Below are 19173 nucleotides of genomic sequence, written 5' to 3' on the forward strand. Positions count from 1 at the left end.
ATCGTTTCAACAACATTGAATATGATGTTAATAAAATTTCAACATCTTTACGTGTTAATTTTTTCAGTTAATATAAAATTATTGTTTTTTAAGTGAGCCAACTCTGTTATGTTAGTGATGGGAGTGATTGAGATGACTTACAATCGGTCCAATTCTAAAATCGAGTCAATCATAAATTCGTAACGATTGGTAAATTACCTTTTCTTATTAATGTGAAATAAATATATTACAATTTTTTAATCCTTATTACATTATTAAATCATATGTTAAGTTTTTATGAAATAAAGAACTCTAGAACAGAGTTTCAGCAGATTTAGATAAGCACCATATATAATCTGTAGCATAAAACGATAATCAAAGGATGAACATGTTTTTATAGAGAGCAATAAATTACATAGAGACAAATAATATATAAGGAAATATTGTATTAAAATTATCAGTTTCGCGTTTGATTCGCTTTAGAAATTAGGCCGGAATGAAGAGTTTCATATTTCTAGTCCACTTTGGACTATATGGAATTGTTATCTGTGCCCCTTCAATTGTCAATGAGTGTTCTGTGAAATCAACCCAATGTCCGAATCCAGATGGGCCAGACTCTGTTTACATACCTCTTGAGGATTGTACAAAATTTTGCCAATGCAGCAACGGCGAAGCAATTCTTCACAGCTGCCCAAAGGGTTTTCACTTCAACCCTACTTTAAATGTATGCGATTGGCCCCAGAATGCCGGCTGTGAACAACCTGAAAACCCAACTACTAGCATTCCAACTATCACTTCATCCACTGGAACAACATCAAACGCAGATAAATGTGCTAACATTCTAGAATGTGATCCAGAATGTGGAACTAATAAAACAGTAGTTTTACTGGATAACTGTTCAGAGGCTTGTGAATGCTCCGATGGTGTGGTAAGTCTAATAACTTGTTCCGAAGGATTGCATTACAATATTAAAGAGGCAAAATGCGACTGGCCAGAACTGGCACACTGTGAACCCACTACAACTACAAGTATTCCTTCTACAACAACGCTAGTCCCTGTAACAACACCAGCTGGAGACAAGTGCACAGATATATTAGAATGTGATCAAGGATGTGGTTCTAATAAAACTATAGTATTGTTGGATAATTGTTCGGAAGCATGTGAATGTTCTGATGGTGTGCTGAACTTAATAACTTGTTCCGAAGGTTTACATTACAATATTAAAGAAGCAAAATGTGACTGGCCAGAACTTGCAAACTGTGAACCCACTACAACCACCAGTACCCTATCTACTACAACTCCAGTTCCTGTAACAACACCAGGTGGAGACAAATGTTCTAATGTATTGGAATGTAATCCAAATTGTGGAACTAACAAAACTGTAATTTTACTGGATAGCTGTTCAGAGGCTTGTGAATGTTCTGATGGTGTGTTGAACTTAATAACTTGTTCCGAAGGATTACATTATAATATTAAGGAGAAAAAATGCGACTGGCCGGAAAATGCAAACTGTGAAATTATTAAAACCACAACTCCCCTTCCTGTAACATCACCAGACGAGGACAAATGCTCTAATGTATTAGAATGTGATCCAGAATGTGGTACTAACAAAACTGTAGTATTATTAGATGATTGTTCGGAGGCTTGTGAATGTTCTGATGGTGTGCTGAACCTAATAACTTGTTCCGAAGGTTTACATTACAATATTAAAGAAGCAAAATGTGACTGGCCAGAACTTGCAAACTGTGAACCCACTACAACCACCAGTACCCTATCTACTACAACTCCAGTTCCTGTAACAACACCAGGTGGAGACAAATGTTCTAATGTATTGGAATGTAATCCAAATTGTGGAACTAACAAAACTGTAATTTTACTGGATAGCTGTTCAGAGGCTTGTGAATGTTCTGATGGTGTGTTGAACTTAATAACTTGTTCCGAAGGATTACATTATAATATTAAGGAGAAAAAATGCGACTGGCCGGAAAATGCAAACTGTGAAATTATTAAAACCACAACTCCCCTTCCTGTAACATCACCAGACGAGGACAAATGCTCTAATGTATTAGAATGTGATCCAGAATGTGGTACTAACAAAACTGTAGTATTATTAGATGATTGTTCGGAGGCTTGTGAATGTTCTGATGGTGTGCTGAACCTAATAACTTGTTCCGAAGGTTTACATTACAATATTAAAGAAGCAAAATGTGACTGGCCAGAACTTGCAAACTGTGAATCCACTACAACCACCAGTACCCTATCTACTACAACTCCAGTTCCTGTAACAACACCAGGTGGAGACAAATGTTCTAATGTATTGGAATGTAATCCAAATTGTGGAACTAACAAAACTGTAATTTTACTGGATAGCTGTTCAGAGGCTTGTGAATGTTCTGATGGTGTGCTGAACTTAATAACTTGTTCCGAAGGATTACATTATAATATTAAGGAGAAAAAATGCGACTGGCCGGAAAATGCAAACTGTGAAATTATTAAAACCACAACTCCCCTTCCTGTAACATCACCGGACGAGGACAAATGCTCTAATGTATTAGAATGTGATCCAGAATGTGGTACTAACAAAACTGTAGTATTATTAGATGATTGTTCGGAGGCTTGTGAATGTTCTGATGGTGTGCTGAACCTAATAACTTGTTCCGAAGGTTTACATTACAATATTAAAGAAGCAAAATGTGACTGGCCAGAACTTGCAAACTGTGAACCCACTACAACCACCAGTACTCCATCTACTACAACTACAGTCCCTGCAACAACACCAAGTGATGACAAATGCTCTAATATATTAGAATGTGATCCAGAATGTGGAACCAATAAAACTGTAGTTCTATTGGATAATTGTTCAGAGGCTTGTGAATGTTCAGGTGGTATTTTAAGTCTTATAACTTGTTCCAACGGCTTGCATTATAATGTTGAGGAGAAAAAATGTGACTGGCCAGAACAGGCAAATTGTGAACCAAATAAAATTACCACCACACCCTCTACCAATCCCACAACTCTTAAACCTGTAAATGAATGCTCTTCAAAATCTTCTCAGTGTCCGTTTCCAGATGGACCTGATTCTGTCTATATACCTTTGGATGACTGTACGAAATTCTGCCAATGTAGCAACGGTCAAGCAATCCTCCATAGATGCCCAGGGGGTCTTCACTTCAACCCAGTTTTGAATGTCTGCGATTGGCCTAAGGATGCTGGATGTGACCAACAAGTTAAAACAACTACCAGTACTTCTTCTACTACAACTACCAATGCTCCTAATACTACTTCTGTTACCGCAACTACCAGTATAAACTCCACTAGTGCAACTCCTTCAAAAGTTGTTTGCTTAGGACGGGAAAAATATTGCCCCGCTGTTGATGATGAATTTTCTGTTTACATTCCATTGCCTGATTGCACCAAATTTTGCGAGTGTTCAAACGGTACTCCTTATGAATTCGACTGCCCTTCAAACCTTCATTTTAATCCAGACTTGAACGTTTGTGATTATCCCGAACGTGCCGGTTGTACAGGATTAGGAATATAGAAACATGTAAAAATATATAATTAATATCTTTTAAATATATGTCATTTGTATTGTTACTATTATAATTCATAGAAAATAAAGATGTTGAAATAATCATTTAATCTATTTTACTTCAGTCGACACATAAATGCACCAAATTTGTTGTGTTCAAATTGTACTCCTTATGAATTTGACTCTCCTGCAAATTTGCTCTTCAATCCGATGTTGAATGTCTATGATTATAAAGAATATGCAGTTTGTACAGAATTGGAAATTTAAACTTTATGTTTATATTTATTATTAATACTGGATATTAAAATTATTACAATTATTAATACTGGATATTAGAATTGGAATTTTAGTATAAAAACAATAATTGTTACTAAATAAAAAGTAAAAGATAACCAACATTAAAATTATTTATTTATCAATACCAATGAAATACTGAGTCATGCAAATATCATAAAATATTTATTGATAAATGTAATATTTTTGTAATTTCTATACAATCTTTGCACTTTAGTAAATAAAGCAAAGATAAGGTTTTAAATGTATTAAATAAATTGTTTTACATATTTAGTTTTTATTTTAACTGCTTCAGTAAATAAGTTTAAGAGAAGTTTAAAGGAATATAGTATTAGTTGAATGTTTACAAATGTAAATGTACAAAAGACATTTTCGATTAGTTATATTTTGTCACCTAAAATATTAATTGTTTATGTAAATATATAAAGTAGATAACGTTTCCAACCCAAAAAACAAGTTTTAATGTTTCTTCGTATTTTAAGAATAGATTAACTCTGACTCTTTTGAGTCTAACGTAATTAAATTGTATAATTTCACAATCAATTAAAGACAGAGGATTTCTTGAGACATTTAAATAACCAGATCTATTAGACTATTTCAATTGTTTGGAAAATAATTAGTTGTACCTCTCAATATTCTACACCAACTGGCTCCAGATTAATTTTTAATTAAATTTTAAATATTAGTGTTTATTTATAATATTCTGTAAATGGTATATTAATATATTTAGGTCTAAGTTAGTGTGTCAGGTCATTAGACTTTTTTAGTGAGGTACGAATTTTTCCTCTTTTTTGTCTCTTTTGTTATCATATGTTCGAGTGAATGTACCGGCACCATGTAAGTGTAGAAATATTTTGTATATGCAATAATTATGGACACTTTATAGATAAAAGATATTTAGTTATCTTATATTTTTTAAAACTTCAAAGTAATTCGCAAAAACAAGTGGAAAAATAATAGAACAATTCTTATTAAACAATTGATGTTTTTGCTATAGTAGTTATCTTGATTCTAATAATTTTGCAATGCATATAAAGAGTAAAGTATTGATGAATAATTCCACTTCAGTTTTTGTGATTGTCAAGTAAATCGAGAAGCTGCAATGAACATACCAATCATCATACTTTTAGGATACCTCGGCATTCTTGAAGCAGCGACCCGTAAGAAATTATCACTTTAATATTTATACATTTATTTATTTATTCCTTATTTTCTTAGTGGGAAGAGATCATTCCGAATGTTATTCTGTAGACCAGCTATGTCCACTTATTGACCGTGATAAACCTTTTTATATCACATTACCGGATTCCACAAAATACTGTTTATGTTCACATGGATATCCACAACTTTACATTTGTCCAAACGATTTGCATTTTAATCCGGAAACTGCATTATGTGAGTTACCTGAAAATACTCAATATTCCCATAAATTTAAAGATGTACTCATGAAACATCACAAACACAAGGAAAGTAAAGAAAGCGATAGCAAAGAAAGCGACAGCGACAGTCACAATCACAACAATGAACATAACAGTAACAGTAAAGAAAACCACCACAAAGGAAGCCATAGTAAAGAAAACGACAGCGACAGTCACAATCACAACCATGATCATAACAGCAAGAGTAAAGAAAACCATCACCACAAAGGGAGTCATAGTAAAGAAAGCGATAGCGACAGTAAAGAAAGCGACAGCGGCAGTCATAATCACAGCCATGAACATAACAGTAACAGTAAAGAACATCATCACAAAGGGAGCCATAGTAAAGAAAGCGACAGCGACAGTCAAGAAAGTGATAGCAGCAGCATGGAAAATCAAAGCTCAGAAAGCAGCAGTGATAGTAATGAAAGCGATAGTGACAGCAATACCAGTAAAGATAGCGATAGCAGTGCTAGCAGCAGTTCAGAAAGCGGGAGTGATAGTAATGACAGCGAAAACTCCAATGAGAATAACGAAAGTAAGGAAACTACATCAACTCTAGACCCAGTCACTACTTCGAAACCAGCGAGTACCTCTCAAAACACTGAATCCACTGTACCTTCAACTGCAAAACCTATAACAACTCAAACACCAACAAGTAGTACGCAAAAAACTATTACTCCTACAGAAAAACCCTTAACCACTTCGAAACCAGTGACCACCTCTCAAAATCCAGAAACAACTTCAGCAATTACTACTACTCAAAAACCCGTAACCAGTTCGAAATCACCGACTACCTCTCAAAACACTGAAACTTCAGCACCAGGAACTACTTCAGGACCAGTCCCAAGTTCACCCGTCACATCTCAGCCCCCGATAACGACCAAACAACCTAATCCTACCTCCTTACCTGACAAAACAACCACCAACATTCCAACAACACCACAAAGAACCACAACAGTTCAGCCAGAAGATGAATGTTTTGGAAAATCTTTCCAATGTCCAAATCCTGACGGACCAGACTCCGTGTATATTCCTCTTGAAGATTGCACCAAATTCTGCCAATGTAGTAACGGCATCGCAATTCTACACAAATGTCCAGAAGGTCTTCACTTTAACCCTGTTTTAAATGTTTGCGATTGGTCTCAAGATGCTGGCTGCCAAAAATCTGACGTTATTTATGTTATAAATTAAAAGTGAATATATTCATATGTAAATTTGTATGGCTCAAATAAATATGATGCGTTTATGAATTTTACGTCAATATTTTTGTGATTATTATTCCTTGAGTAAGTATTCAACTGCAATCACTGTAGTAACCGTATGTGAAAGTATAAACTAGACACAATTTTGATAAATTTACAGCAAGGACTAAAATTTTGTAGCTTAGAAAATGAATTGAATAAAATTAAAATCATAACATTCACAATTAATGAGGAAATGTTATACCGTATATCTTTTTTCTTTTGCGAGAATATTAATAATGATAAAACAACAATAAAAAGATTTATAAAAAATCCGAATATAAATCTCTCATTGCTCATATTATCAAAGAGATTTAAAATAATTTGCAATATGTACTAACATAAAGTGGAATTATTTTTAAGTACTCCAGATAAGAACTGATGAAAGATAAAACAAATGGAAAATATTCAAAGGTGCGCACCGTTAATGAAAAGTAAATATTCTTAAGTATGTATGTATGAACAAAATAATTTTTCTAAAAGTTATCAACAATGTACATTTGAAGCATGAAAAAAATCCAAAAAAAACTGAATGCAGTTTTTTTATAATTTGTGCGAAAGAGCAAAGGTTACCCATATATATATATATATATATATATATATATATATATAGAACAATTAATAATTTAATTTCTTAGTGATATTAATAGCAAACAATAAAACATAATCTAAGTAATAAATATTAAGTAGTGATATATAACTTTTTAAGAAATTTTAATCTTTGATTTATTATAAACAATGGAAAATTTGTGTTATTACATTATGTGAGTCAACATTTGTTTTATGTTACTGAAAAATTTTAAACAAATATCGTGTAAAATAATAACCAATCATATTCATTGTATATTTTCCTTTTCAGGCCGTTTTGTGACTGGTCTTATTGGGAAATTAAGTTCGAAAAACCTTTTGGCAACCTAGAAAATACTCAGGCTCTTGCCAGAATTAACATATTAAAAAACGACTCATGAGTTTAGTTTGAATTTGTTTTTGTAGAAGATTGTAGTATGCATTATAGTCTTTCCCCTATCTCTGAATCAAGTGCTTTTATTTCTGATCAGAAAATTATAATTCACACAAATATTTTGCTGAAAAGTTTGAATTCCCTTCTATTAAGTAATCACTCTAAGAAAATTCCAATGGTTCAGTTAATCACTCTTACAATCATTCAGTTATACATATGTATATTAATTAATATTTCATCTGTGGATAGAAAACAAAAGGCGCAATATTTAAAACACCAATAGATCTAGTTAAATAAGCATTACCAATTGTCATACCAACATTATAAACAACATATCAATGTGTTACCTCGGGAACATTCGGCTGTTTCCATTCACTCGTCCCTCTATGGTTTTGACGTTTGCCGCCATTTTCTTAACCTGTATAACATATAACTTATTAATGTAAAATCGTTCTTGTGTGTCGTCAACGTAAATATACCTCGTTAATCATGTCGGACGAAGAAATGGAAAAATTCGAGATCACAGACTATGATCTCGACAATGAATTTAATATGTACAGAAATAGGAAAGGCCTGAGTAAACAACAACAGATTTACGGTAAGTTAACAACTTTTGGCCCTCATAAATTTCCTATTTATTTCAAAATAATATTCTAGGTATTTGGGCCGATAAGAGCGACAGCGATGAAGAGACAAAATCATCTTTTAAATCACAAAAGAAACCAAAAAACTACACAGCTCCCATTGGTTTTGTGGCTGGAGGTATTCAGCAAGCCGGCAAGAAAAAAGACAAAGAAGTTGTTAAAAAGGAAGAAAACTCAGATGAGGAAAAACCGACCACATCATTTAAAACTAAGGACAGCTCAGATGAATCTGAAGAGGAAGTACCAAGGGCAGGTTAGTTCGACTAAGATAGAATAGTTGGTGTCCTTTGAATTGTTTGTAATTGATTAATACAAAATTAAACAAATAATATAATTATATATAGATATATTATTATTTAACCACATTATATGATTTTTAGGATTTGGAGCTCCACGAGTAACAGACTCAACAATGACTGAAATCACTGGAGACATAGCGGGTATGAGATCGAAGCGAACGCACAACACAAGCTTGATGAATCAAGGAATGGGAAATTGGGAAAAACACACCAAGGGAATCGGTGCAAAACTCTTACTTCAGATGGGTTTCAAACCAGGAAAAGGTCTTGGAAAAGATCTACAGGGTATTTCTGCACCAGTGGAGGCGCACTTAAGGAAGGGCAGAGGCGCAATTGGAGCGTACGGACCTGAAAAACCAGCAAGTATTCCCAAAAAGAAGGTAAATTAATCTTTATTTATTGCAAAACCTGTGTCATCTACTTATTTCGTTACGTTTTAGGAGAAAGAAACTAAGATGGAGGAAGATGAAGAGGAAAAAGTCGAATCAAAATGGCAAAAGAGCGATACTGCAAAAAAGAAGACACGCTATTATTACCGCAGTGTCGATGATGTTATTGAAAAAGGTAAACGTCCAGGAGCATATAGAAATTCTCGGGCCCCCAGGTAAAAAAGAAATAGCTAATTTGCCATAATGTATCCCCCTATGGATGAAAAACTGTTTTGGTTATTATTTACCGTAGTTGAATTTGTACAAGATGAAAGAAATTTACTGTTATCTGTTTCATATTGACAAAACTAGCTTAATAACTTCTTATATCACTTAAAAAGAAACAAGTATTAATCATATATTACAAAATTAATTATTTTTGAAGTAAACCTCTAGAAAAACAGTATAGAAAATTATTTATTAGTATTACCTAGTTATATTCAAACTAAAAACAGTTTGAATCACTTTTTTATTAAAACACTGAACTTTCATATAACTATCAACAGGTTAGAAGAGACATAAAAGTATAATATCCTTAAATTTTAATTATTTCTGTTTTAATTACTGCAAAGAGTTTCATAACGTTTCTTTAAGGAAAGTATTATTTCAATAGTATCTCTATAGAAATAATGCATAATGCAGGAGAACCTTTGTTGGAATTTGCATCTAGAAGTATAAAAATCCATCACTTCTTCGTTTTTTTTGTTTAATTTTTATGGTTCTATCACAATTATTTTTTCAATATCACAATTAATTTTTGTATCATCAATTATAACTTTTTTATATTTTTAAAGAAGAAATCACATGTTTCTTTCATATATATTCTTCCTCACTAATTCGTGTCACATATTTGTGAATTATTAACTAATATAATTTAATTCTCCTTCTAGTGAACTCACAAAGGTCAAGGTAATTGACATGACTGGACCACAGCAAAGAGTATTGAGCGGTTATCATGCGTTGAGCGGGTTGAAACCACCGCCTGGGGTCGAACATTTTGAAGATGTCGTTCACAAGAAGTGCTCAAATTTTGCCTTGCCTGAAATTCAACACAACCTGGATTTACTAGTTGATATATGTGAACAGGTAAATAAATACTTTTTATTGTATATGTTTATTCATTTCATGTCTTTTTTGGGTTTTAGGACATAATAAGGATTGATAGGGGCACAAGGTACAATCAAGACAGATTGACGGCCCTGAAGCAAGAGGAAAATTCGTTAAAAGGATTGCTCAAGAAGGAGGAGGAAGTGGTAGATAATTTGCAACATGTAATGGAGGTTGTGGAGAAGTTGATGAATCCAAGCCAAGGTTACTCTATGAAGCAAATCTGTTTGATTTTTAAGGATCTACAGGTATAATATTTGTATATCTAATGTTTTTAAATGCTATGGCTGGAATAACTAGGTGAAATTATAACTAAATGGATGATACATGTTATTACTTTTTATAAACAGAAAATGATAGAAAATACAAAAGTCATTTTATAAAACTTTATTTTTTCAACATGTTCTTGTTTATATTGATTATATTTACATATTATATAAAAATATCTAATATAGGACGACTACTACGAGGAGTATCACCGATACGAGTTGGGAGAGTTGGCCCCGGGTCTGATAGGGCCATTGTTGACGTCTGCGATGGCCTCTTGGGTGCCGCTCTCGACGCCTCGTCAATTCATAGACATCTTCAGTCAATGGAAGGAACTCCTGGAGCGACCCAGGCAACAACAGAACCAACGTGGGACATTAGAAGGTAATAATTTGGGGATACAGCCCTATGACAGCCTCATCTGGCACACCTGGATGCCAGTTATGAGATCTTGTGTGAGGTGAGTTCAGACATTCCTTTATTGATCTTATCTCCAATACACATGTGTGTTTTACGAATTTTTTCACGGTTTTGGGACGGTGATTTTTTTATTTTGCATTTCATTTATGTTTAGTTAGATCTATCGCAATGAAATCATCTTACAATTTTGTCATATTTCATAAATAGTTGAAACTTCAGAGAATTAATTTCGTTGATGAATAAATTTTGTACTTTTAAATGATCTTTCACTATTTTATTTGAAAATTCTGTTGTTATTTAACTACATCTTCATTCCCTTTAAAGTTATGTGTTTTAAAACAATAATTAAACTTGTTTTTTATATAATCTTCAAAGTAATTTGTTGCACATTTTCATATATTAATTTAATTATGACTGCTCTATTAATCTTAATAGTCTGTTCCACATCCATCAACACATCAACTAACTAACGTCTTATTGTAATATTTCAAACAATTTAACATTTGCTTGATATTACATTTGGGTATCACATTTATTAAAAGCAAAACATAAAACATTTATTTTGTTACAGTTCTTGGAATCCGCGTGACTGTGATCCACTGATAAATCTGCTAGAAGCTTGGCAGCCTATAGTTCCCAACTGGGTCATGGAGAACATATTCTCACAACTTATTCTTCCACGCATCAAAACAGAAGTGGATAATTGGAATCCACTAACTGACACTGTACCTATTCATACGTGGATCCACCCGTGGATACCACTGTTGGACAGCAAACTTCAAGTAACAATTTATCCAATAATTCAAGAGAAACTGGGCATGGCTTTGAGCAACTGGCACCCACTGGACAAGTCAGCAAAACTCATTCTAAAACCATGGCAGAGGGCTCTACCAAATGGCTCATTTGTTGGGTTCTTGATAAAGCACATTGTGCCAAAACTCCAACTGTGTATGCAGTCTCTGGAAATAAATCCACATCAGCAGCATTTAGGTATGGTAGTCAAAATATTGCAATACAACCGAATTTATGGATTATTTTTCAGATCCCTGGCACTGGGTTATGGACTGGAGCGACATGATCTCAGTCGTGAATATGACCTTAATCCTAGATAAATTCTTTTTCCCACGTTGGCTACAAACCTTAGCGGTCTGGTTGAATCATAATCCGAACTTTACACAGGTTGCTGAATGGTACTCGGGTTGGAAACGAATGCTTTCCGACGATCTTCTCTCTCAACCTTCCATAAAAGGTATTATATACTTTAATATTTTTATTGAGGCCATGTTCTAATTAAATATTTACATTTTAGAACACTTCCATAAAGCGTTGGAAATGATGAACCGGGCAGTTAAAATAGGTGGACAGCCGGGCGCCAAAGAATCCATATCTTACTTAAAGAACTTGGAAAGTAATACCGCGCCTCCACCACAAGCACCCACCAGGGTTGAGGTACAATTCATCGCACACATGTGTTACGTATGTTAATATTCATTTACTTACAGAGTATAGCGGAGGCCGTAAGAACCGCAGCGAAAATACCTCAAGGATTCAAGGATTTGGTTACTAAACGTTGTGAAGAAAGAGGAATATTGTTTGTTCCAATACCGAATAAGTATCACGAAGCTAAGCAAGTTTACCGGATTGGAAACAATGGAGTGCAATGCTACATAGACAGAAATGTGATATTTTACTCTCAAAATAACTCCACTTGGATACCAACGTCATTAAATGCATTGTTAGATATTGCGTAAAATTCATTTAGACTGTAAATTTAATAGGACTTAAGTTTTTGAATATAAGTGATTTTTTTTTAAATAGTGTTTTAATTAATTTCTGCTAAACCAAAAAAAACTAACTGATTGTTTATAATATTTTATTTAATTGATAGCGTCACACTTTGTACAAATACTACAAATGTAAAAGTTTATGTATACATGCATTAGATAATTTAGCACCAATATTAATTGTAAAATAGAATATATTCATAAAATTGCTAAGTAATTTAAGGCATTTCCAGAAATTTAGTTATGGCAACCTAAAATGCTTAACATTATAGACATTTTTTGGTAGCCAAGAAATAGTATTTAATAAAACTGCATGTAGTATCACAATTTGCAAACTAAATTACAATAGGGATATTGATTGTGTTTTCAAAGTTCACCTTAATCACACAGGGTATAATTAAAGAATAAACAATTTTAAAGGGCAGTTATGAGTTAACTTCCTCAAATAAAAGTGGAAAACAAGATGAACTTTGAATAATTGCTCTTTCAATTAATTATAATTTTTGTGCACTTTAAGTACAACTTTCACACAACTGATATGTTCTTATGATAAATAATTTAAACAAAGTTCTCAAATTTATGAATGTAAAACTAACATAAATTAATGTATCTTTTATATTAAATTATAAATTGTGTAAACTATAAAAAAATTACTGTAGTATGAAAAATAATAAATTAAAATCACAGATCATATATTATACTCAAGTTAATATTTTATGGTTTACCTTGATACATAATTGAGGAACAATTTCAATTAAATTTAATGTGAAATTTGACATATAAATAAAAAATAATAAATAACATTTGGTGAAAGTGATACAAACTGTTACTATAAAATTCTTGTGAAGCATACAAAATGATCATTTTACTATTTTATATTTTGCAGACTAAACGTTTCTAGAAAATGAAAACTAAGTCAATTCCTAATATCATTAAGTTTTACTTAATTTAACAACAGTCACCACCTTTCTGGTTTTAATAATAATAAATACAGATTTTGATATAAAACATCAATTTTCAATTCAAATACTCTATATACGTTTTCTAAACTTCCAATCCTTGAATTTTTCCATTTACTGTGGGCGTTTCAGTTCGGGTGTGCCAAACGTAAACTTTGGTACAGTTATCAGCCAATGGTTCTAATTCATCTTTGGTGGTGAAATAACTGAGGAACACGCTCTCCTGCAATCCCTTTTCAACGTCATAACGAAATTTGGCTTCAGTTTTTGTTAAAATTAAATTTAAATTTATTGCAAAACCGGCCATATCGATGGCAAACGGTCTGTCAACCTTCCAACCACTTTTGTAAGCGACTACTTTGCCTGAAATCGTTAAATTTACGTAATCACATTTGGAAAAATTTTATTTGATTTACCGTTTTCAACGACTGGGGCTTCCGCGTTTAATCCTCCAACTAATCCGACTGGCCACACTCCAACTTTATTTATTTTTGACATCTAAAATGGATTTTTAGTTATTTTTAATTGAATATAATATGTATAATTATAATTTAGTAAGTTACTCACTTCTTCAAATACTTTTACGTTGTAAGTGTTGTCATCGTCCATGAAATATACAATACCCTTATCATTAGTTGTCAATGTATTTCTCAGCCATTCTAATCCAGCATTTCTTTGTTCTATACCTCGATGTTTCTTCCACCGCTTTTCCTATGAATAAAAATAGTAGCTCAATTTGAAATAAAATTCATTTTAATAATTTCAAATTAAAAATGTTAAATATGTTGTGTTCACAATCACGTTTACATCAAATGATTAAATTACAGATTTTAAAATATTCAGGTTAATAAACAGGTTTGTAATAGTAATTTGATGGTGTATATCTTAATTACATGAAAGATTAATTATGATTAGGTCAGTTTGAGTAATTGCGTTACTTTTCATATATTTGAAGTAAGCACAGAAGGAAGTAAAATATAATTTTTAACGTTATGTCGTAATCGATATATTTTAATGTTTTAGATTAAATAACCAATAAGATAATCAAATAATGTATTGCCATATTTATTTAATTGAGTTAGCCACATTCTTGTGTAATAATTATTTTTTACAATGTTACCTTATTGAAAAATAAATTTTTGAGGAGTAGGCATTTTATAAAAATAATTATTTACATGTAATTGTATATTGTGTCAATATAAAAATAAATATAGTAATTTGTTGCTAACTAAACATTTATATATTCAGTATCATAAATATTTATTTATTTTATTTTCGTTAATTTTATATTTAAACTTTCATTCAATTATATCTGTCAAGATTTAAAAAAGAGATAAGTAACATGTGTATTTTTATGGCAATATCTATATCTATAAATAACAGTTTATCACTGATCAAATATGAAATTTACTATACCTGTAATCTGTTGAATTAAAGAAATCACTAATACAGACTATATTTTTTTAGGATCATACATTTTCTGAGATTAAAATTTAATCTTAATTTAAAACATTATATGTACATTGAATACAATATATTGATGTAAAGGTCATCTGGTGTAAAGAGACCTTCACCACATTAGATCATGCTTGATTCACTCATAGGTTTACCTTTTTGCAAATAGAATAAACTGCAAAGCTGTTAATGATTACTGGAACTTCAAACAACCAGGGGAATAATTATAACATTAAATTAATTAATACTTACATTTTTCTTCAGCTGTTCAAATGGCGGAGTTTTAGCATTTAAATGTGTGTAATGTAAGTTAGATTCGGCCAGTAAATGTCTCACCAAATCTGTTTTGGTCTCAGAATCTTCAATCACAATCCAATGAAGATTTGGTACCAGTCTTAATGTTTGGCTTAATCTAGTCAATTCCGCTTTTTGTACATGCCTCCAATAAGTTGGAGTTATTGCATAAATAGTTGGAAGACTTATTTTCTTAGCTTTTTTCTCAAGATTTTCCAATGCCAACAACTGCTGTTGGGAAAGTTGTAGTTCATCTTTATGTATTTCTAATGCTTCTTTTAGCAACTGTAATCTATTTATGTCTAAAAGAATATTAATCAGTCAGGTCCTAATAAGTTGGTCTGGGAACTTCCTACATACCTTGTTCTATAGAGCCTAGTTTCCATACTATGATAAAGCTCATAACTAGGGAAATGAGCAAACTATATTTCAAAGGTTTCATTTCAGCATAAATATTCCTGTTGTTTTCCATATAAATTTATAGTAAACCAATAGTCTAAAGTAAAACTTAAAATATGAATTGCTTTTCTGTGATTAGCCGCACTTTTCATTTAGTATTTTTCTGCGCACTATAAACAAACGATTACTTGTAAACATACGAATTAATAATTGATCACTAGCTTTAAAACAAGTTATGAAGCTTCAATACTGTATGTTTCATTATGGCAAGGTCGTTTTCTGTATATGGTAAAAAAAGTAATCAATTACAATGTAAAGAAGGGAAACTAATTTTAAAGTATATGCACACGCTAAACACATTCACATTTAAATAATTTTAAAAATTATCTATTTTACTTTAACAACTTACGGTAGATAAAAGCACAATAAACATTTGTATCTACCTTAGATACGTAGATTTTTTCAATAGTTCCAACCACACAAATACAGTACATATAAGCTACTGTCAACTGCCAAGTCTCGCTATTTTGTCTGTCCACCAAGTAGTATTCATTTAATTAGATATTTAAACTTTACACCAGTGTTTGAACCAGTGCCTACTTAGAATATAATTTAAGGAATTAGGAATATTCAACATGGATTATGAGTTACCAACTGATTTTGATATCATTATTGTGGGCACTGGTACATTAAAAAATTCTTAAACACAATTTATATGCTTAATATTTGTTTTTTTAGGCATGGTAGAATCTATTGTTTCTGCTGCTGCCAGTCGAATTGGGAAAACTGTACTTCACATTGACAGGTTTGCTTGCAATAACTTTTCATACAAAAAATTTACTGGCCATGTTATAGGAATGATTATTATGGAGGACTGTTTGCATCTTTCAACATGGAATCATTTATAAATTTATCAGATAATAATGTTAGTGAAGGAGGACTAGTAGATATAAATCTAGTTAATGAAAATGAAAATATAATTCAACTTGGAAACTCTGTTTACAAAATCAAGAATATAAAACACACTTGGCACATTCCTGAGTAAGATTGGAATATATAGTCTTATTTCTTAGTTCACATTGTTGATTACAGTGAAATTAAATATCAAGAAAATCAAGATAATAAAACCAATAGAGAGATTATAGAAAAAGTTCCTGAAGAAAGTGATGGAAAAATTAAGGAACCTGAAACTGAACATCAAGATGTGAAAGTTTGGTTTAAAGAACATTTGTTAAAAGAATCAAGGAAATTTAATATAGATTTAAATCCTAAGGTCTATAAAATAATTTATTTTTTACAATAATTCTATTGAATGATATTTTAGGTACAATATGCAAGAGGAAATTTTATAGAGTTATTAATTTCATCCAATATAGCAAGATATTCAGAATACAGGAATGTTAATAAAGTTTTAACATGGTTAAATGATCACTTGGAAGTTGTACCTTGTTCTAGGTCTGACATATTTGCAAACAATAAAGTGTCAGTAATAGAAAAAAGAATGATGATGAAGTTTTTAACTTCTTTGGAAGACAATGTAGAACAATTGAAAGGTAATGATTATTTATGCATGTTTAAATTAAATAATTAATTATACAATTTCAGAGTATGAAACAAAATCATATAAATCATTCCTATCAGATCATAAGTTGAGCAAAAATTTAATTCATTACATTTTATATGCTATTTCTAATAGTGATGACAATACACTTTGCCCTGTTGGCATACAAAATACAAAAATGTTCCTTAAGAGTTTGGGAAGATTTGGTAAAACTCCTTTCCTTTATTCTATGTTTGGTAGCGGAGATTTGCCACAAGAATTTTGCAGGTAAAACTAAACAAACTAAACTTTAATTTAATTTATTATTTGTTAATTTACAGATTGAGTGCAGTCTTTGGTACTATTTATGCCTTAGGACAACCATTACATGGTTTGTCAATAGATAACAACAAATTTAAAAGCCTTTTTGTTGGAAAACAACGAATTCAAGCCAAACACATTGTCATGGGTTTGGATCAGGCTCCTGAAAAGTTTGTGGAAAATTTAAAGACTACTTATATTTCTAGAGCCGTTTTAGTAACTAACAAATCTATAATGAACAATGAAAGTAACCTATTAACATTACTATTATATCCACCAGAAAACGGTAAAAATAAATGCACTATTATAGAGTTACCATACTTGTCAAGTTGTTGCCCAAAGGATACTTGTAAGAATTAAAATTTTTTAACTGTTTTTTTACTCTTAAAATGTAATAAATTTTAGATTTGGTTCATATAACTTGTGATCAAATAAGCACTCCAGAGGATGATTTAAAACAGTGCATTGAGAATTTATTCACTTTTAATAAAGATGAAAACAAACCACAAATTTTGTTTTCCACATATTTTTCATTGCCAACAAATGAAGTAAATGAGGATTTAAGAAAAAATTTAGCCAATATTGATAATTTATTTTTGTGTCCTGGACCTGACTGTTCCTTGGATTATGATTTGGCAGTTGGAAAGGTATACAAAGGTAATTTTTCTACAATCAATACATGTTTTCTCTTTTAGGCCAAGGAAATTTTTATGACTATTTACCCAGATGCAGAGTTTCTTCCAAGGGCACCTGATCCAGAGGAAATTAAATTTGAGGGTGATGATGAAAATAATGAATCAGACGATTTATTAAGTAAAACTGACTCAAATGAAGCTGATGCTGAAGATGGAGGGGAAACTAATGAAGTTCAAACCCAAAAGAAGTTATTCACAGAAACTGATGGTTTTAAAGAAGATATTAAACAATCTAATTAATTTACATAGAATTTAATATGTATTTCTAAATAATTTATTTGTAATGTGATACTTAGTTGTAAGCTGAACTTGATAAATATGAATTAAATAAAACAATAAACTTACATATTGTGACTTTTAATACACAGAAATTAATTAAAATATAAAAATATTAATATGTTATCACAAATATAAAAATGAGAAATATAGTTTTAACCCCAAGCTTGAGTTTTGCAATAATGTAAGACTAGTTTTCCTTCAGTGCTGTAGCAATCATACAAATTTCTAACAGTTTGGTCCGGAGCAGGAGCAAATGTTTGATTGACATACAAAAACTAAAACAAATAATTATTTGACTTATTCTATAAATGTAAAACCCATATATAATATATACCAATTTTTCTGTAGGTTCAATCTTTATGTATTTCTTAATAAATTCAATAATCCATCCAATAGGCTTTTCACTGTCAACAGTCCATTTTTTCTTTTTCATTATAGGAGCATTTCCTGTTGGTTTCAGTAGAATATCAACTGGAAACAAATTGATTTGATTCATTTTGTATTTTCAAGGTGTAGTAATATACCTTTTTGTTTGTCTTGTGTATCTCCATCCTTTGATCCATCTACGTTTAAACTTTGAAGAGATTCTGCAGCCTCAGCTACTTCTTTATCACCGACTTCCTCACTCATTTCCTAATAATTGAAATATATGCATAAATGGATCAAGAAAACTCAGACAAAACAGAAAATCCATACAACCAGAGACGATCAAAATCTTATCATTTATAAATATTGAGTGTAGCTGCTTCGATGAACCTTGCATGTACTCAAGAAATAAACTCTATATAAGTTATACAGTAATAAGTAGTTTATATATAAATTGATAAGTATTAAGTGGCAATTTTTAAGTTGTT

General features: G+C 31.4%; 5 protein-coding genes across 7 annotated transcripts; 3 read left to right on the top strand and 2 right to left on the bottom strand.

Annotated features, from left to right (window-relative positions):
* Positions 1 to 475: 475 nt before the first annotated feature.
* LOC109597928 (zonadhesin) lies at positions 476 to 6481 on the top strand. The gene is made up of 3 exons (XM_049969917.1): positions 476 to 3517; positions 4863 to 4965; positions 5024 to 6481. Exons 1-3 carry the CDS (start codon positions 476 to 478, stop codon positions 6415 to 6417), a joined length of 4539 nt encoding a protein of 1512 aa, XP_049825874.1. The 3' UTR covers positions 6418 to 6481.
* A 1350-nt stretch (positions 6482 to 7831) lies between these two features.
* Positions 7832 to 12408, top strand: LOC109597934 (septin-interacting protein 1). Its single transcript, XM_020013717.2, has 11 exons — positions 7832 to 8026; positions 8086 to 8325; positions 8453 to 8751; positions 8812 to 8975; positions 9690 to 9885; positions 9945 to 10154; positions 10362 to 10633; positions 11165 to 11583; positions 11636 to 11842; positions 11903 to 12042; positions 12096 to 12408. The coding sequence occupies exons 1-11, from the start codon at positions 7918 to 7920 to the stop codon at positions 12342 to 12344; spliced, it is 2505 nt and encodes an 834-aa protein (XP_019869276.2). The 5' UTR covers positions 7832 to 7917; the 3' UTR covers positions 12345 to 12408.
* Positions 12409 to 12452: 44 nt separating this feature from the next.
* Positions 12453 to 15864, bottom strand: LOC109597949 (galactosylgalactosylxylosylprotein 3-beta-glucuronosyltransferase I). Of its 2 annotated transcripts, none has more exons than XM_049969363.1 (5): positions 15446 to 15864; positions 15128 to 15387; positions 13904 to 14047; positions 13753 to 13834; positions 12453 to 13699 (listed from the first exon to the last, which is right to left on the bottom strand). In XM_049969363.1, exons 1-5 carry the CDS (start codon positions 15555 to 15557, stop codon positions 13422 to 13424), a joined length of 876 nt encoding a protein of 291 aa, XP_049825320.1. In that variant the 5' UTR covers positions 15558 to 15864; the 3' UTR covers positions 12453 to 13421. The 2 variants fall into 2 exon arrangements, with proteins under 2 accessions (XP_049825320.1, XP_019869294.1); XM_020013735.2 differs by having other exon boundaries at positions 15044 to 15387.
* Positions 15865 to 16008: 144 nt separating this feature from the next.
* On the top strand, positions 16009 to 18386 carry LOC109597943 (rab proteins geranylgeranyltransferase component A 1). The gene is made up of 9 exons (XM_020013727.2): positions 16009 to 16168; positions 16223 to 16289; positions 16340 to 16525; positions 16577 to 16757; positions 16809 to 17037; positions 17090 to 17312; positions 17366 to 17694; positions 17751 to 17992; positions 18041 to 18386. The coding sequence occupies exons 1-9, from the start codon at positions 16120 to 16122 to the stop codon at positions 18278 to 18280; spliced, it is 1746 nt and encodes a 581-aa protein (XP_019869286.1). The 5' UTR covers positions 16009 to 16119; the 3' UTR covers positions 18281 to 18386.
* LOC109597942 (autophagy protein 12-like) lies at positions 18382 to 19111 on the bottom strand. Of its 2 annotated transcripts, XM_049969365.1 has the most exons (4): positions 19016 to 19111; positions 18844 to 18952; positions 18654 to 18790; positions 18382 to 18594 (listed from the first exon to the last, which is right to left on the bottom strand). In XM_049969365.1, the coding sequence occupies exons 2-4, from the start codon at positions 18947 to 18949 to the stop codon at positions 18472 to 18474; spliced, it is 366 nt and encodes a 121-aa protein (XP_049825322.1). In that variant the 5' UTR covers positions 18950 to 18952; positions 19016 to 19111; the 3' UTR covers positions 18382 to 18471. The 2 variants fall into 2 exon arrangements, with proteins under 2 accessions (XP_049825322.1, XP_049825321.1); XM_049969364.1 differs by lacking the exon at positions 19016 to 19111 and having other exon boundaries at positions 18844 to 19008.
* Between the last annotated feature and the right edge of the window lie 62 nt (positions 19112 to 19173).

Source organism: Aethina tumida, chromosome 7 (assembly GCF_024364675.1).
Source record: "Aethina tumida isolate Nest 87 chromosome 7, icAetTumi1.1, whole genome shotgun sequence".
NCBI classification, from domain to species: Eukaryota; Metazoa; Arthropoda; class Insecta; order Coleoptera; family Nitidulidae; genus Aethina; species Aethina tumida.

Coding starts and splice junctions, on each gene's coding strand:
- LOC109597928 (XM_049969917.1), top strand. CDS start 476: ATGAAGAGTTTCATATTTCTAGTCCACTTTGGACTATATGGAATTGTT. Junction 3,518..4,862: donor GTTGTACAGGATTAGGAATA/TAGAAACATGTA, acceptor ATTGATGAATAA/TTCCACTTCAGTTTTTGTGA. Junction 4,966..5,023: donor CATTCTTGAAGCAGCGACCC/GTAAGAAATTAT, acceptor TTATTTTCTTAG/TGGGAAGAGATCATTCCGAA.
- LOC109597943 (XM_020013727.2), top strand. CDS start 16,120: ATGGATTATGAGTTACCAACTGATTTTGATATCATTATTGTGGGCACT. Junction 17,038..17,089: donor CAATGTAGAACAATTGAAAG/GTAATGATTATT, acceptor ATACAATTTCAG/AGTATGAAACAAAATCATAT. Junction 17,695..17,750: donor TTGTTGCCCAAAGGATACTT/GTAAGAATTAAA, acceptor AATAAATTTTAG/ATTTGGTTCATATAACTTGT.
- LOC109597949 (XM_020013735.2), bottom strand. CDS start 15,557: ATGGAAAACAACAGGAATATTTATGCTGAAATGAAACCTTTGAAATAT. Junction 14,048..15,043: donor TTGAACAGCTGAAGAAAAAT/GTAAGTATTAAT, acceptor TTTTATTCATAG/GAAAAGCGGTGGAAGAAACA. Junction 13,700..13,752: donor AGCCCCAGTCGTTGAAAACG/GTAAATCAAATA, acceptor TAACGATTTCAG/GCAAAGTAGTCGCTTACAAA.
- LOC109597934 (XM_020013717.2), top strand. CDS start 7,918: ATGTCGGACGAAGAAATGGAAAAATTCGAGATCACAGACTATGATCTC. Junction 8,326..8,452: donor AGAGGAAGTACCAAGGGCAG/GTTAGTTCGACT, acceptor TATGATTTTTAG/GATTTGGAGCTCCACGAGTA. Junction 8,976..9,689: donor AGAAATTCTCGGGCCCCCAG/GTAAAAAAGAAA, acceptor TTCTCCTTCTAG/TGAACTCACAAAGGTCAAGG.
- LOC109597942 (XM_049969365.1), bottom strand. CDS start 18,949: ATGAGTGAGGAAGTCGGTGATAAAGAAGTAGCTGAGGCTGCAGAATCT. Junction 18,791..18,843: donor TACACAAGACAAACAAAAAG/GTATATTACTAC, acceptor ATTTGTTTCCAG/TTGATATTCTACTGAAACCA. Junction 18,595..18,653: donor TTGAACCTACAGAAAAATTG/GTATATATTATA, acceptor TATTTGTTTTAG/TTTTTGTATGTCAATCAAAC.